General features: G+C 56.2%; 2 protein-coding genes and 1 pseudogene across 2 annotated transcripts; all 3 read left to right on the top strand.

The window, feature by feature from the left end:
- Positions 1-4,704: 4,704 nt before the first annotated feature.
- On the top strand, positions 4,705-6,339 carry AP5S1 (adaptor related protein complex 5 subunit sigma 1). The gene is made up of 2 exons (XM_066186207.1): positions 4,705-4,890; positions 5,313-6,339. Exons 1-2 carry the CDS (start codon positions 4,733-4,735, stop codon positions 5,737-5,739), a joined length of 585 nt encoding a protein of 194 aa, XP_066042304.1. The 5' UTR covers positions 4,705-4,732; the 3' UTR covers positions 5,740-6,339.
- A 1,320-nt stretch (positions 6,340-7,659) lies between these two features.
- On the top strand, positions 7,660-9,899 carry LOC136291279 (sulfotransferase 1 family member D1-like). Its single transcript, XM_066186206.1, is given in 8 exon segments — positions 7,660-8,177; positions 8,180-8,449; positions 8,524-8,649; positions 8,753-8,850; positions 8,944-9,070; positions 9,171-9,265; positions 9,345-9,525; positions 9,649-9,899. Coding segments are annotated over 8 exon segments (1,131 nt in total). The 5' UTR covers positions 7,660-8,056; the 3' UTR covers positions 9,762-9,899.
- Positions 9,900-11,359: 1,460 nt separating this feature from the next.
- Positions 11,360-16,322, top strand: LOC136290778 (uncharacterized; annotated as a pseudogene).
- The last annotated feature ends 403 nt before the right edge of the window (positions 16,323-16,725 follow it).

Below are 16,725 nucleotides of genomic sequence, written 5' to 3'. Positions count from 1 at the left end.
AAACAGGGGAGTGATTAATTCCTCTCTTACTGTTTAATTTTGCTTCAGCCTACTGTTTTTTGGGTTTTTTTTTTATTTCAGATGGAAGGAAAACTTCTATTTTGAGTATAACAGAAGGAAAACACAACTGCACAAGCACAGTCCCCAAAAGACAGAACCAGACCTGTTTGTACCTTATAATTATAGAATGGCTTGGGTTGGAAGACACCTCAAACATCATCTAGTTCCAACCCCCTGCCACGACAGGGCCACTACACCAGGTTGCTCAAAGCACCACCCAGCTTGGTCTTGAACCCTTCCAGTGATGTTCCAGTGCCTCAGCACCTTCACAGGGAAGAATTTCTTCCTGGTATATATTCTGTACCAGCCTTCTGTCAGTTTGAAGCCATTTCCACTTGCTCTATCACTCCATGCCCTTGTCCAAAGCCCCCCTTCAGCTGTCTTGTAGCCCCTTTATGTACTGGATTCTGTGTATGGCTGGCATATAATACCTGAAAGAACAAAACCAATGAAGGTTGGTTCAACAAAACCACCACAACATTAACTACTTTGAAATTACCTATAGCTGAACTGACTTGGCTTATAGGTGCTTGACATTGCTGGAGGGGGCAAGTTATCTTGTAGCAGGTATGAATGGATGGCAATGGCAAGAAGGAAAAATAATTTGGCACAGCAGCAGCCACTGAACAGTCTGAGGCTGTTGGGTTCTGCTTTCAAGGAAAATGTATCTTCCCTGCTAGAACAATGTGCAAACATTTCTTGGATCATCTTCCTATATCAAAATTACTGAGGGAATTAACAGTGTGGTGAAGAGGATGAGAGTTTCTATAGGTTAACACCTATAGGTGTTAACCCATAGAAATCAGATACTCAATGAAACCGAGTCACTCTAAAAAAGGAGATTTCTCTAACCAGGACACTTAATTTGATTTACTGCACAGAAAGAGGTGCTGGGTGGTAAATCCCAGAGCCAGCACCCCAAGGCACAATCTTGGGCTATTAAGTCTTACTTAAGTCACTACTTGGCTTAAGTTGTTATTGGCTCGTGCTTTCTCTACTTCAAATTAAAGCCACTGTGTCCCAATAAATCATAGCCCGTGCTCAGTGAGTGGCCGTATTATTGTAGGAGGAAGTGCCTGAGCTGAGGTGTGGTTTTTACTAGTATAAGGAGCAAAAGTTCATCATTAGGGTAAGTTGTCACAACAGAACCAGTCAAAACTGGGGATTTTTTTAGTTCATCATTACACATCCTGGATAAGAACGGTGTTATCTTTCTGTGTTTTCCCCCTTCAAGAACTTAGGCCATCAATTTTCTTCCACATTCCTGTGATTATTGTTTCCATTGCTTAACCACTTTGTTCTTTACCTTGTTTGGAACTTCACTCCAGTTATTCATCAAAGGTGAAACTTAATGTCTTTACAAACAATTTAATGGGTAACAGTATTGGTGTTAACGTCTTTGAAATGGGTCTTAATGTCTGTACTAACTTTGGGCAGCAGGTTTGTTGGAGAGATCAGATAGCGTGGCTCCTGAAACAGACAAGTAGGTCTGCACAAGCCTGAACTTCTGAACTTTGGGGTAAAATAGTAGGTACAAGGGGGGAACACGTGGTAGGAGGTTTGGGAAGGCTGTAGCTTCCTATTATCCAATGTGGAAAGGAAGAGGGCAGCTTGCGGCTGGGAGTTCAGGATAAAAGGAGGCTGCACCCTCCAAAACCTCGAAAGAGAAAACCCCGCAGGCTTGTGCCCCGGTGGATTCTCTCCCTTTATTCGAATAAAGTTGCAGGACTCCTCTGTCTCCTTTATGGACATAAACTTCTGGTGTTTGTGGATTTTCGTGACAGTGGGAACCGGTGTGGGGGCCTGTGGGTAATCCCACTGGGCGTTGAAGGTCCACTTGCATTGGTCCAGGAAGCTTAGTCCATCTTTACACAACGCACAGTTATGTCCGTTCATATTTAAGCTATGAGAGTGATTGATTTGGGGCTCTGTCAAAAGCCAAGATCATTTGAAAAAACACAAGCAGTGATGAGCCAGAGCAGAAGTGAACTGGAGCCACAGACCAACCGAACATGGAAACTAACTGGACCTGCAAATGAGCTGGAGCCGAAATTAAGTCGGGGAAGGTGAAACCAATTTGGAGTCTAAAACATGCTGGAGGCACGAACAAACTCTATGAGCTGAACCTGAGACAAACTGGGGACAGAAATAAATCACCTGAAGCTGCAAATGAGGTGAAGTACAACCTAGAGAGCGCCTTCACCGAGCAGGAGATGCAAACTAACTGGAGTCACAAAGGAACTGCAGCCGCCAGCTCCCCGCAGCATCTCTGTGCGGACTGAGCCGGGTGGGCGCTGGCAGGGCCGTGCTGAGGGACGGCAGCAGCCGCATCGTCCTCGGTGCAGGCATCCCGGCGTCTTCCTGAGGGATCCACACCCGGCGCGGGTCGCTCGGGCACGAGCGGCTCCGGGCGTTGCCAGTTCGAGCTATTCTGCCGGGTTACAGCAGAGCCAGCTCGGGGCCTAAGGGTTCGTCCTGCCGACAGTGGCTCTGGAAAAGAGCCGGGGAGAAGGAACCAGGTGAGGCCGGTGGCAGGAGGGGTCGCCGGGGGGGGTGACCCGCAGCTGCTCTGCGGGACGGGACCTCCGGGAAGGTCCGTTCAGGCTCGCGCGGCCCCGGGCGGAGGCGCCCTCTGGCGGCCGCGGCGGGCACTGTGCGGAGCGGCGCCGCCCAGCCCCTGTCCCGCACCGGGCGCCGCCTGGCGGCTCCGGCGCGACACCGCAGCCCCGGGAGCGGCACCGGGACCGTCCTGCCCGCACGCACGGAGGTGCAGCTCCGGGCAACGTGCAGCAAGGCTGCGTGCGGATAAGGCTGGCCATCCACTCCTGGGGGGAGCACCAGGGAGACAGCTCCGGGAGGGACACTGTTAGCAAAATGAATCCACGATGTCAGAGGTTTATATCCAAAAAGGAGACAGAGGAGTCGTGTGACTTTATTCAAATAAAGGGAGAGGCCATGGGAATTTCCCGTCAGGTCTCTCAGATTGTTGGGGGAAGCAGCGCCCTTTTTATGCTAACTGCCTGGCCGCATCACCCTCTTCCTGTTCCCTATTGGCTGAGGTACTTGGCAGGTACAGACTTCTCGAATCGCCTACTCTATGCCCCCTGCTAATACGCACCCCCCCCCCCCTTTTCTTATACAAAAGAAAGGAAAAATAAAGCTATTCATAACTCTATTAAGTCTTTGTTCTTTTTCTCTAGGTTCAGGAATTTAACACGGCCTTGGCTAAGCAACAGTTCATGTTGATTAGTAACATTTACTAGAACTAATAGTTTCTTCTGTTACTTCCCTATCTACAAGTTCCTGGCCCTATCTACAGTTCACATGGTCTGTTTGTAAAGACACATTCATCTTATTCCTTTCAGAGACCATGTCTGGGATGGACACCGTAGCTGGAATATTGGACACTGTAGTTTGAATATGGACACCATAGCTGGGATATCACATCCCCAAACATGCCCAAACACGGCAGAAAGACCCTCCCACCCTCACCTTCCACCCACACCTTCCACCCACGAATAACCAGCCACAGCCATAAAGATCTGGTGAAAAACCAGCTTTGCCACTGAAGTCACGTGAAGCAGAAAACAAGTTTTCCATGGCTGGAAAAGTCTCATGGAAGAGCCTCATATCTCCACCCAGACATGTCCCTCTCCATGGTCCCTCTGGCCATGGGCCCCCCCCCATGTCCCCTGTGGCAGCCACACACTCCTCCGTATGCCCCACTCAAGACAAGCATCTTTCCATGCTGTCCCTGGCCATGTCCCCCTGAGCCACCTCAAGCTACATATTACCCCCATGTTCTCTCCCAGCCGTGTACACCCCATGCCCAGGGACACACACTCCCTCCCATTTAGATCCCAAAACTGCTGTGCTGCCACTTTGAGCCACAGACGCCGTGCTGCATTCCCAGTGTACGAGTACCAGGATGGCCACATCAAGGGCCCCCTCCCGTCTTATTTCAAGCAATTTGCCCTGCTCTAAGCCGGCTGAGGTTTACATTGGGGGACAGGAGGGCCTTCACCCCAGCCCCGGAGCCAGGGTTTGGGCACTGTGAGCTGGAGAGGGTGGGGAGTGTTTTTTACACACTCTCTTAAGTCCTTCGGAAGAGAGAAAAACCCCTGCTCCTGACCTGTGAATGCACCACAGTAAGGCTGCGGGGGATGTGTAGGAAAAGAGAGAGCGGCAGGGGCGATGGGAGCTTCCCTGGCGGGCCGAGAGCTGACCCAGGACAAGCACTGGCCCACTGAGAGCTATCCCTGCTCGGGGGGTGGCAGCAGCGAGACCCCGCGGGGACAGCGGCTGACCTGGACCCCAGGCAGGCAGCACGGTGGGGGCTCAGAGCTCTGGCCCGCTCCCGGGGCAGCGTGACCGTGGCCGTGCCCACGGAAACACCCCGAGGACGGGAACAGGGAAAAGGAGCAGCGATGGCCGCTGGGGGGTTGCCCGGGTCCCGCCCCGGGGCCAGCGCCTTCGCCTAGGCCGAGCGCCGCGGCCTTTCCCCGCCCACCGGCCTTTGCCCGCCAATCAGCTCTCGCTGTCCCCGAGCCTTGGCCAATCGTGACCCGCTGCCTGCAGGCCCGGGCGTCCCCGCCCGCCCACCGCGGGGGCCGCTCCTTCCGAGCCAGCGGCGCCGCTTCCGGCGCGCCGGGGCCGCGGCCGTGTGGCCGCCATGGTCCGCGCCTTCGTGCTGCTGGCGCCGGGCGGGCCCACCGGCCACGCCCCCTGCCGCCTGCTGTACGCGCGCACCTTCGGGACCCCCCCCGGGACCGCCCCCGGGAGCTGCCGGCAGCGCCTCCGCCGCAAGGAGCAGCTGCTGGTCGTGGCCAGGTACACCCGGGGCAGCCGCCTCCGCGGGAATCCCCTTCCTGCGGATGCTGGGCTCGGTGGGACACCTGGCACCGTGTGCTCTCCATCTCCGGAACCCTCTTGTGACTTGTGACACCTCTTCCTTCTCCCTGGGATCACCACAGGCGTCATACACCCTTTGTTTGATCGGAGGGCTCTTGGGCTGGGTCACCCCTTACCTGTGGGACACCTTACATTTCTGAGGGGAGCCTGTGGCTGCCGCCTTTTCTGGGGACAGGGCTCAGCGAGAACCCCAGGACCATCCCCCCCATTCATGGCACCCACCTTTTCTGGGGATGCTGGGTGCGGCAGGATCCCTGGGACCCTGTTCCCCCAACAGAGGGGTCACTGTCCTCGGATGAGGTGGGGGTCCTTAACATGAGGGTCCCCCTTTTCTCTTCCAGGCAAGTGGCCTCCCAGTGTCAACTGCTTCAGTCATCCTTGGGGCGCCCGTCCTCCCCACAACTTCCCCAGCTCCCCGATGAGCCGGTGTCACTCCAAGATGCTCCAGGGGGTCTTTTCCAGTTGCCCCCTGGAGACCCATTCCCTGAGCGGGTGACGGTAGTCTGGTTGTCAGTGCTGGCCCTTGCCTTCGCCTTGGTTTGTGAACCCCAAGAGAATCTGTCGTTGGCTGAGATCACCCTGCGGCGCCTGGCTCCCCGCCTGCTCCTCTCCCTGCGCCTCCTCGGCCCCGGTGCTGACGTCCTGCTCCGTCCTGATGCTGCTGATGGCCTCCTGGACCGTCTCGTGCCCCATGGGCAGATGCTTTTTCTCAATGAACGTTTCCTCCAGGCAATGGACCGAGAGCTGGGTATCAAAGCATCCCGCTGAGCTACAGATGACATTCCTGCCTACAACCCCCAGATATTTTGGAGGGATGAGAGACAAGGGAGGGATCTGAGAGGGTCGCCAAGCCCCAGTGGGATGGATGAGAAACATAGTTCAGGAATAAAGAGCAATGAACCAGATAAGAGCAGGGTTTTAATCCATTTATCCCCCAACACTATCATGGGAGAGCTAATAGCCATCCCCATAAATCCACCTGGAGCTGGGACAGTGCCAACTTCCTGCACTGTTTTCCTGCACTGCACTCCTGCTCCACTCCACGTGCACATGACAGCAAGTGGAGGCTGCACGTGGCTGTGAATGGACGCTAAAAGAGGGACCTTGGGTTGTGGTTACCCCAGCTGGGCACTGTGGGGCAGGCAGGGGGTCCCTGGCAGGGGAGACATGGCTCTGGGATGGGGCCTTGGCAGGGTACATGGGGCAACCAGGGGTGTGCATCCGGCCATGAGGCATTGGGGTCTCTGTGTGGGGAATTAAATAAATAGGCAGTGGGGCAGGATGTAGCCACGTGCCTGGCACGGCAGGGTGGTTGTCCCTAGATGATGCTGCTTGGGCCCAGGGGAACTGTGTGACACCCTGGGAGATGGCAGGACCTGGCACCCACCTACCCAGCTCTGCAAGGTGCAGTGGGGGCAGGGTCCTACTCTACCACTTTCTGGGTGCTGGGAAATCCAGGGAGCCAGGAGCTGGTGTGCACAGCTCTTCCACCAGTATGCTGGGAACAGGCTGGGCACTGCCAGGCCATGCAGAGCGGCTGTCACAGGGCCAGACCCCAAAGTGCTTTCCCTTGTAACTGCACCAGTAAAGCTGGAGCACCCGAGGAGGGGTGCTGGGCACTGGGCTTCAGCCATGATGGGTCTCTGGCTATGCCAGGGGATCTCACTGTGGGCTGGAGGTGTGGGAGCATTGGAGCCCACTGTGGCATCCCATCCTTAAGGGGAAGGGAGCACCATCTTCACCTTTCTGTGTGATAGCAGCTGTCACATACTGCACCCACAACTGGCTTGAATACAACCAAAAGCCAATGAGATGTTATCCTGGAGTGTTTAAATGAGATGTTGTCTTGGAGTGTTTAAATGTTGTTAGCAATTAATTGTTGAAGAGAATCAACTGGAATCCGAATGTATGGGCCATTATTGTGTATGCACTGGTAGGATTCCAGTTGCTGGATTTCAATATCACCTGGTTTATGGCCAAAATTGTCTTGCAAATCAGCCACCTGAATTGGATCAAATGGGATAGTTATTTGTGTGTGATTTTCCTCTCCACCCTGAGGTCTAGTAGATTCTGGGGGAGTTGGAAGGAGATAAAGAATCATCTTTTTCTGATTCTCTGTCATGGAGATCCCCCTGTATGTTTCCATCCCATGTTAGTCTGCTGGACTTTTACTGGAACTTTGATATCTTGGTTGTCATATATGGCACCATTTTGATAGCAGTTTGCTGACTCCGTCCATCATGGGTATTTCAAGTTTAAGTAAAGGTCATAATGTTATTTCCTCTTCATCAGATGAGAATGTTACATGTATTTTTTCGTCAGGGTAATAGACCCGTTTGCTGTCTTCCAACTCCCTCATTGGATACAGAAAGTCAGAGTTGTGAGACTGTATTTCTGCAAATGGTCCAGATGCTTTATCCTGCACTGGTGCTTCCTTTTCCAGAGACCCTAGCCTGGGCCAGGCACCACTTGGCTTCTGCTTCTCCTTGATCTCCTCCTGGAGAAAGAGCAGCACCTCCTCCATCATGGTGGGTTCCTGTACACAACCCGCTGGATTAGATTATCCAGGATGGAGCAGATCAGCTTTTTCGGCCCTTTCCTACAAGAGGCATCAAAGGAGCACTCAGGAGGGAAGCACCCCCTGCTTGCAGCACCCTTGACCGGGTCCTGGCCAGTCTGGCCCCCAGGACAAGCAGGCACACTGCAGGACAACATAATGCTCATGAAGCAGGTGGGGAGAGGGAGGCAGAGCCCACTGCAAAAACATCCCAGGCCCCAGCTGCTGGCACTTTGAACCTCCTTCACATCCTCTGTGCTCTGTAGTTTAGCTGAACTGGCTCTCATTAACCATTACAGCTTGGGTGTGGCAGGAGGATGGTGGTGCCAGGGCTCCTGGGCACCAGAGCACACAGAATCCTGAGAGGTACAGCTGCAATGGGGGCCCTGGGTGGCAGAGCTATCCCTGCAGCTGCACAACTCCCTGGCACTCATTAAAGGGGCTGTAGCTGGGGGAGATGTGCAGACAGGCGGGAGAAGAGGTGATGCTGGGCTCCATTCCTGACCCTTCATGGCTTGGGCTTAGTGCATGGTCAGCATCTACGTTAGGGCAGTATCCTACCAGATATCAGGGCATGCTCCTGTGGCATTGGCAATACCTCTGTCACATGTGATCTGGGCTGGACTTCGCCTGATGGGGCACTGCCCTGGGCTAGTCCTGCCACAGGATCCACTACTGCCCCAGGCACAGTCCTGGCACAGAAGCCAGCCAGTCCCGAGGCTGTGGAGGCTGCCAGCAGGGAAGACAGCCAGTGCTGTGTGGACCCACTGTCAGCCATGGAGCAGGAAGATGGAATCAGGGAGGAGCTGGGAAGCCTCCATGGCATCCCCCTCTTCAAGAGCTTCATTGAGGGCTGGCCACAGGTGAAGGCTTTCCAAGCTCGTCCAGATGACCTACTCATCTCCACCTACCCCAAATCAGGTGAGTGGTCCTGGGGAAGGGTGCAGGGGGGATGGGATGACACCAGGCTTTGCAATGCTGTCCCTGTGCTGCAGGCACAACGTGGCTGAGCGAGATCATGGACATGATCTACCAGGATGGCAATGTGGAGAAGTGCCGACGGGATGCCATCTACAACCGTGTGCCTTTCCTGGAAATGAAGGTCTCCAAGGGTCTGAGTGGTGAGCTTCCCCAGCCCGCCTGCCTGGCTTGGGTGGAGAGGGAACAGAGCAGCGTGGGGGTGAGGGTGCTGGGACTCACACCTCTAAGTCCCCTGTGCCACAGGTGTTGAGCAGCTGGAGAACACCCCATCCCCACGGCTGGTAAAGACCCATCTCCCAGTCGAGCTCCTCCCGACCTCCTTCTGGGAGAAGGACTGCAAGGTATGACAGGTGCCCCCTGTCTCTCCCCATCTGGGTTGGTGGGGAGGAGGCACCACTCTGTACCTCCCAAACACATTCTTGGCTCTCTCTCAGATTATCTACATGGCCCGCAACCCCAAGGATGTTGTCATCTCCTACTACTACTTCCACCAGATGGCCAGGATACATCCTGATCCTGGCACGAAGGCTGAGTTCTTGGAGAACTTCATGGCTGGCAAAGGTGTGGGCTGAGCCACAGGATACCTGTGGGAGAAATGCTGGTAGGAAGGACATCCCCCACTACCCACCTTTTCAGTTAATTACTTGACCATATCCCACAGTGGCCTACGGGTCCTGGTACGACCACGTGCGCGGATGGTGGGAAAAGAAGCAGGAGAAGAAGATACTCTACCTCTTCTATGAGGACATGAAGAAGGTGAGGGTGGGATGAGGGGAAGGAGCTCTGGCTGCCCCCAAGCTTTTTTGGCAGCCTCCTCATGTCAATCACCCTGCAGGACCCACGGCGGGAGGTGCAGAAAATCTTGCAGTTCCTGGGCAAGGAGTTGGCAGAGGGAACAGTGGAGAGGATCCTGCACCACACCTCCTTCCAGGAGATGAAGAAGAACCCTGCTGCCAACTATGAGACCATGCTCCCCATCTTCATGGATCACAGCTGCTCCCCCTTCCTCCGGAAAGGTGGGGTTCGACTGGTGGTGGAGGATTTGGGAGGGATGTCCCTGGACTGTATTTCAGCCCCCATCTGTGCCTACAAATATTTGATGTGTGTGAGGATTTACTTAGTTGTTTTCTTGCCCCCAGGGATCTCTGGAGACTGGAAGAACCACTTCACTGTGGCCCAGAATGAACGCTTCGACCAGCACTACCTGGAGCACATGGCAGGCTCAGACCTCCACTTCCAGATGGAAATATAAGGGGCTCATCTCCCTTTTCCTTGCTCTCCCAGTGGGGAGGGTGGATCCAGATGGAGATTCTTGCACTAATTCACTTTTCCCCCTGCAATAAATTGTGAGAAATGGAGGTTGAATCGTTTCCTGCAGGGAAAATGAGGGTGGGGCCTGAACCCCCTGAATTCAGTTCCTGGCAGTGTCCAGGAACACCTTCATGGTCATCAGGAGAGAGGGTGGGCACACAGTGGATTTTTAGCTAGTGATGGTTAGGCATCACCAGGAGTGGGCACCCTCCCAGAAACCACTACTGCCCCCTGTCAACTTGGGCTGCCCCAGCCTACCAAGGTGCTTCGAGGGAACAAATATCAGTGATGAGTGGAAAATCCCCAGAGCACCAGCGAATCCAGTGCTGCCGCAGCCCTTGTGTGCACAGGAGCTTTCATGCCTCTGGGTTGTGGCAAGTTTCTTGACAGAGCGGGTGGTGGTGAGGCTTTCCTTGGCCCAGCTGGAGCTTGGCAGCCCATGGACTGTGGAACAAAGGTGAAGGGAAACAGCTCCCTGCTGGCATGTGGCCAGGCTCAGCAACATCACTCTCCTTGCTGGAGGAAGCACCCTGCAACCTCCAACCTGGCTGTGCCTTGCCCATGCTCTGGGATGCCTGGAGCAAACCAGTTCCTGTCCCACTAGGGGCAAGGGTGTGCTTTGGAGTCCCAAGTTCCCCATTTATACCCCATCTCTGGCCTGTGCTTGAGATTCCAAGATTGCAGCTTTTTGGCAAGACAGCCTCATGGGGTTGTTCTATCCCCAAACAGATGCAGCCCAGATCCAACTGCTAAAGAACAGCAGTGCTATGAGGGGGCTTGCCGCATAGAAATAAATCCTTTTCACACATTCATTTAAATGCCACTGGAGATGTCTTCCACTGGAAGACGTTCTTCCTCAGCTCCTGGCTTTGCCTGCCCTCTTTGCACATGCAGCCAATTTTGCTGGCATATGAACAGCAAAACACCTGAAGATCTGCCATGGCATGCCTCATCTCACTGGGAACTTGGCCTGGAGACAAACCAGGGACGTTTTTCTCAAGGCTGCCAAGAGCTGTGCTGCTGGCTCTGCCAGCTGCTCCTCTGCACTTCCCACTCCCTCCCAGCTAAGGGAAGGAAGAACATTTCACCACCATCGGCACCTTTAAACACTTTTCCCAGCAGCATTTGTGCTTTGCAACTTCGGAAACTTTGGACCTGTATTTGAGTGGAGTAGGGGTACGACCAAAGCCTGAACCCCATATCCCGCTCGCAAGCCCCAGGTCGGTGTGAGGGGACGTCCACGCAGGTGACTCTTGGACTTGGACAGGGTGGTGTTCAATCTCTTGGGACGTGGGTTGGGATTTCCTCCCTGTGTTTCCCTCTGCGGGCGGAGGGGGAAGCTGTGATTTCCACTCCCGCTGCTCGTGTGCGTCCGACGGGCGCTGAGCACGGACAGCTCATCACAGGCATCTGGGGACCGTCCTCATCCCCGCTCGCCCCTTCCCTGCCCTCCTCCCACCGCAGCACCGGGACCGGGTCTCGCTCCAGGCTCTTGTCCCAGCACTGTCCCCCGCCTCCCTGCGCCTCCATCTTCCATGCAGGGGAAGGAAATTAACAAATCCCGCCCCGTAAGAGGCAGGCAAAGCTTTGCTTCCTCCCTGCCAGAGCACCCGGAAAAGACGCAAGTAACAGGGGGGCTTTGGCCGTGGGCGTTTCGGGGTGCCCTGGCCTCATAAGGGGAGGCTGCGGGGGTGGGTGCGGGGGCTCGGTCTCCCCGAAAGTCCCCAGGAAGTGCAAGCAAGACACCAAGCCTCTCCAAAAATCACGGCTTGGGAGTTTTGCAGCTGGCATGTCCAGCGTTTCTGTCCTGAATGGTGGGTGGAAGGGCTTCCTAGGGAGAGGAGTTCTGCTGCTCGTTCCTGTCTCTGTCAAACCCTCACTCAAACCCCCTGAAAACAAGGCTTACTGTGCTGCCGTAGAATGGGGAGGAAAAAGCAAAGAGAAAGCCAGGAACCCCCCTGACAGTTTTTACACCCAGGAACAGCAGCTGCTAGCTTGGGATTGGCAGCTGCCCACTGCCGCTCTGACCTGAGCTGCCCAGAGCAGGCCATGCCCTTCCACTCTCCTGGCACTGCCCCTTGGGCCCCAAAATCCCCACAGAAAACAGGTGCCTCCTCCTGTGATGCCAGCAAACACAGCATGGTTTCCTTCCTATGGTCAGGATAGCTGGGTTCAGCAGGAACTTTGGGGCATGCAGGCAAGGAGGTGGCCCCATGATGCTCCTCACTGCCAGCCAGCCATGCCACGTGTCCCTGTCCACAGCAGGATGGCCGATTCGGACCCCTATCTGCGTCAGCCCTGGCTCACAGTGCACGGCATCCCCATGGTCAATGCCTTCGCCCACAACTGGGAACGGGTTGACAGTTTCCAGAGCCGCCCTGAGGACATCGTGGTGGTCACCTACCCCAAGTCTGGTGAGCATCCCCAGGCAGCAGAGAAGGGCCATGCTCAGGAAGGGAGGTACCAACCTGCAGATGCCTGGGCTGGGACCGGGGCCATGCCAAAAGGCAACACTGGGAGATGGTGACCCTCTCATGCCTGAGATGGGGCTCCAGTGGGAATGGCATCAGATGGACACCTGACATCTCCCCACCAGGCACCACCTGGGTCAGCGAAATTGTGGACATGACCCTGAAAGGCGGTGATCCGGAAAAATGCAAGAAGGATGACATTGTGAACCGGGTGCCCATGATGGAGTGGGCTGCTCCGGGGAAGTTGCCAGCAGGTAGTGAGAGGGCAGCGGGTGGTGGATGGGGACGGGTTTGGTTTTGTATGGGAGGGCACCACAGTGGGATCACTTCTGGGGGAAATCCTTACAGGCACAGAGCAGCTGGAGGCCATGCCATCCCCTCGCATCATCAAGACCCACATCCCAGCTCACATTTTGCCCAAATCCTTCTGGGAAAACCGCTGCAAGGTAACAGGCTGGAATGAATGTACTGGGAGGGATGCGGCAGATGTAAGGGGGCAGCCTGTCCCGTTGGGACATTGCACATGCCACCAAGCTTTCTGCAGATGATCTATGTGGGGCGCAACGCCAAGGACGTGGCTGTCTCCTACTACCACTTTGATTTGATGAACAAGTTCCACCCACACCCTGGGACATGGGCCCAGTACCTGGAGGAGTTCATGGCTGGCAGAGGTGGGATAGGGCACTCCTGGGTGCATGCAGGGCGCCCTGCGGGGGCCTGCCACTCACTGGCTGCTCTCCCCATGCAGTGGCATATGGTTCCTGGTATAACCATGTCAAGGGCTACTGGGAGCGCAGGAAGGATCACCCCATCCTCTACCTCTTCTACGAGGACTTGAAGGAGGTGATGGGGCAGGGTGGATGGTGGTGTGGGGCCTGGGGGTGGCAGGAGGGGTGAGTGTTGGCCTGTGTCACACAGGACCTCCGCCGGGAGATTACCAAGGTGGCCCAGTTCCTGGGCCAGAAGCTGTCGGATGCGGCGCTGGACACCATCACCCGACACACGTCCTTTGAGGCCATGCGGGACAACCCTGCCACCAACTACAGCAAGATGCCCTCCGAGATCATGGACCACAGCGTGTCCCCTTTCATGCGCAAAGGTGAGTGGCTCCAGGGGGTCTCTGGACCACTGTCCCCCCTGGCCCGTGCTGACCCCATCTCCCCTGCCTACAGGCATCACTGGAGACTGGAAGAACCACTTCACGGTGGCCCAGAACGAGCGCTTTGACCAGCACTATGCACAGAAGATGTCAGGCACTGACCTGTGCTTCCGCACTCAGATCTGAGGAGACATCGCCGGATGCCCCCCAAATCCGTCCTGTGCTGTGATGGCACTGCTGCCGTTCCTGCCTCTCCCCTGGGACTGCTGGAGAGAAATAAAATGTGCTCCCTGACCCTGCCATGGTGTGCTCACTGCCCTGAGCCTCTGCTGACCCCAACCCAGTTGTCCCCCTGGGGTTGCTGTCTTCTTCTTGGGTTGGGGACAAGCTAGTGTCACTCCTCAGCCACTGTGGTGGGGGGATTGCCAGAAGCAGCTCATAGGTTCACTGAGGGTTTTGGCAAATCTGTGTGTGGGGAAGATGTTGGGTGGGTGTGGGCAGTGAGAGGTGTCCTCCACTCTCTCACACACTGGGATGTGGTCTGGGATCTGTGTGGGAGAGCAGGACTGGTGGGGCTGGAGTTGTCCACTGTGGCTCTGCCTGCAGGTCAGGGGCTGCTGGTTTCTCCCTGCACTCGCTCCTCCCTCCCTGCAGCTGCTGGGCTGGCAAACATTACTGGCCTCAGCGCCCTGCCTCTTTCCTTCTCCTTCCTGTAATAACTGCTGCAAGGCCCTGAGTCTCCCTGTCCTCTGCCGTCACCGTCCTGGTGTCACCGTCCCGGCATCACTCTCCCGGCGCAGAGCAGCAGGTCTTAGGTGAGACAAGTGTCCTGGGGTGCCCTGTGGGGGTTCTGCCCATGCTCAGTCACGCAGAGCTGCATGCTTGCAGGGTCTAGGGTGGTGGTTTTGTTGCATTGTGGGTTTGTGTGCAATCAGCACCCCTAAACCTTGCCCTGAATTGTGGTCTCCTGCAATAAACCCAGGGACCCAGTTCTCTGCTCCCCAGGGGTGCTGAGGCAAGGGAAGAGGCGCTGTTTTAGTCTAGTTTCCAAGGTCTGGGTGATGCTGGTACACTGTGGGGACCCTGCCTTTGCTGGGGCGCTGGGTGTGCTCCTGTCCCTGCAGTTGGGACCCGTGTTCCCAGCAGTGAGTGCCACAATGTCCAGAGTGACCTCTGGTCTATGCTCTGGTGCTATCACTGCCGCTCCCTGAGCAGGCACAGTGCCAGGTGACCGGGCTGCCCTGGCTGGTGGCTGCCCTGAGGGGGTGGCGGAGGCCTCCCCTCATCAGCCAGCCCTGCCACGTGTCCCTGTCCCCAGCAGGATGGCCGATTCGGACCCCTATCTGCGTCAGCCCTGGCTCACAGTGCACGGCATCCCCATGGTCAATGCCTTCGCCCACAACTGGGAACGGGTTGACAGTTTCCAGAGCCGCCCTGAGGACATCGTGGTGGTCACCTACCCCAAGTCTGGTGAGCATCCCCAGGACCACCCCATGTGTTGCTACTGTGTGGGCAAGAGTGTTGTTCAGCTGAGACCCATTCCCTGAGGGCATGGAGCACATTCAGGGGCTGTCAGGACAGAGTTGTGTAGGATTTCCCTTTTCCTCCATGGCATCTGTTTGAGGTCTGAGGGATTGTCAGTGCTGAGACGCCCGATGCTGCCCTGGCTGCTCCCCTTGATGGGTTCCTTTCCCCAGGCACCACCTGGGTCACCGAGATTGTGGACATGATCCTGCAAGGTGGAGATCCTGAGAAGTGCAAGCGGGACATAATCAGCAGGAGAGTGCCCATGCTGGAGTTCTCTGCACCCGGGAAGATGGCAGCAGGTAGTGAGGTGCAGGGGCACCCCACAGTTGCTGAGTCCCAAGGGCCTTTGCCAAGGACCCACTGAGGAAGTGTTCTGGGATCCCCCAGGGGCAGAGTTGTTGGCCACCATACCCTCACCCCGCGTGGTGAAGACTCACCTGCCGGCACATATCCTGCCTAAATCCTTCTGGGATAACCGCTGCAAGGTAAATTCTAACACTGGTCCCTGCCCTGGCAGGAACTCTAGCTCTCCTGTTCCCCTGAGACAGGACTCCCCACTGCTCCCTTCAGCATCCTAACTGGTAATAGGAGTTCTAGGACCTGGAGTATCCTCCCTTTTGGGGGTCCTGGGACTGCCTTTTATACCTCCCTGGCCCATCTGCAGATGATCTATGTGGGGCGCAACGCCAAGGACGTGGCTGTCTCCTACTACCACTTTGATTTGATGAACAAGTTGCTGCCGCACCCTGGGACATGGGCCCAGTACCTGGAGGAGTTCATGGCTGGCAGAGGTGGGATAGGGCACTCCTGGGTGCATGCAGGGCGCCCTGCGGGGGCCTGCCACTCACTGGCTGCTCTCCCCATGCAGTGGGATATGGTTCCTGGTATAACCATGTCAAGGGCTACTGGGAGCGCAGGAAGGATCACCCCATCCTCTACCTCTTCTACGAGGACTTGAAGGAGGTGATGGGGCAGGGTGGATGGTGGTGTGAGGCCTGGGGGTGGCAGGAGGGGTGAGTGTTGGCCTGTGTCACACAGGACCTCCGCCGGGAGATTACCAAGGTGGCCCAGTTCCTGGGCCAGAAGCTGTCGGATGCGGCGCTGGACACCATCACCCGACACACGTCCTTCGAGGCCATGCGGGACAACCCTGCCACCAACTACAGCAAGGTGCCCACCGAGATCATGGACCACAGCGTGTCCCCTTTCATGCGCAAAGGTGAGCGGCTCCAGGGGGTCTCTGGACCACTGTCCCCCCTGGCCCGTGCTGACCCCATCTCCCCTGCCTACAGGCATCACTGGAGACTGGAAGAACCACTTCACGGTGGCCCAGAACGAGCGCTTTGACCAGCACTATGCACAGAAGATGTCAGGCACTGACCTGTGCTTCCGCACTCAGATCTGAGGAGACATCACCGGATGCCCCCCAGATCCGTCCTGTGCTGTGATGGCACTGCTGCCGTTCCTGCCTCTCCCCTGGGACTGCTGGAGAGAAATAAAATGTGCTCCCTGACCCTGCCATGGTGTGCTCACTGCCCTGAGCCTCTGCTGACCCCAACCCAGCTGTCCCCCTGGCGTTGCTGTCCTCTTCTTGGGTTGGGGACAAGCTAGTGTCACTCCTCAGCCACTGTGGTGGGGGGATTGCCAGAAGCAGCTCATAGGTTCACTGAGGGTTTTGGCAAATCTGTGTGTGGGGAAGATGTTGGGTGGGTGTGGGCAGTGAGAGGTGTCCTCCACTCTCTCACACACTGGGATGTGGTCTGGGATCTGTGTGGGAGAGCAGGACTGGTGGGGCTGGAGTTGTTCAC

Source organism: Chamaea fasciata, unplaced genomic scaffold, assembly GCF_029207755.1.
Source record: "Chamaea fasciata isolate MVZ Bird 193981 ecotype frontalis unplaced genomic scaffold, bChaFas1.0.hap1 SCAF_6, whole genome shotgun sequence".
NCBI lineage: Eukaryota > Metazoa > Chordata > Aves > Passeriformes > Sylviidae > Chamaea > Chamaea fasciata.
The sequence above is the reverse complement of the archived record's forward strand: the minus strand, read 5'-3'. Positions and strand labels throughout refer to the sequence as shown.

Excerpts from the sequence above, each read along its gene's own strand:
- AP5S1 (XM_066186207.1), top strand. The coding sequence starts at position 4,733 with ATGGTCCGCGCCTTCGTGCTGCTGGCGCCGGGCGGGCCCACCGGCCAC. Across the intron at positions 4,891-5,312 it reads CAGCTGCTGGTCGTGGCCAG|GCAAGTGGCCTCCCAGTGTC; the intron begins GTACACCCGGGG and ends TTTCTCTTCCAG.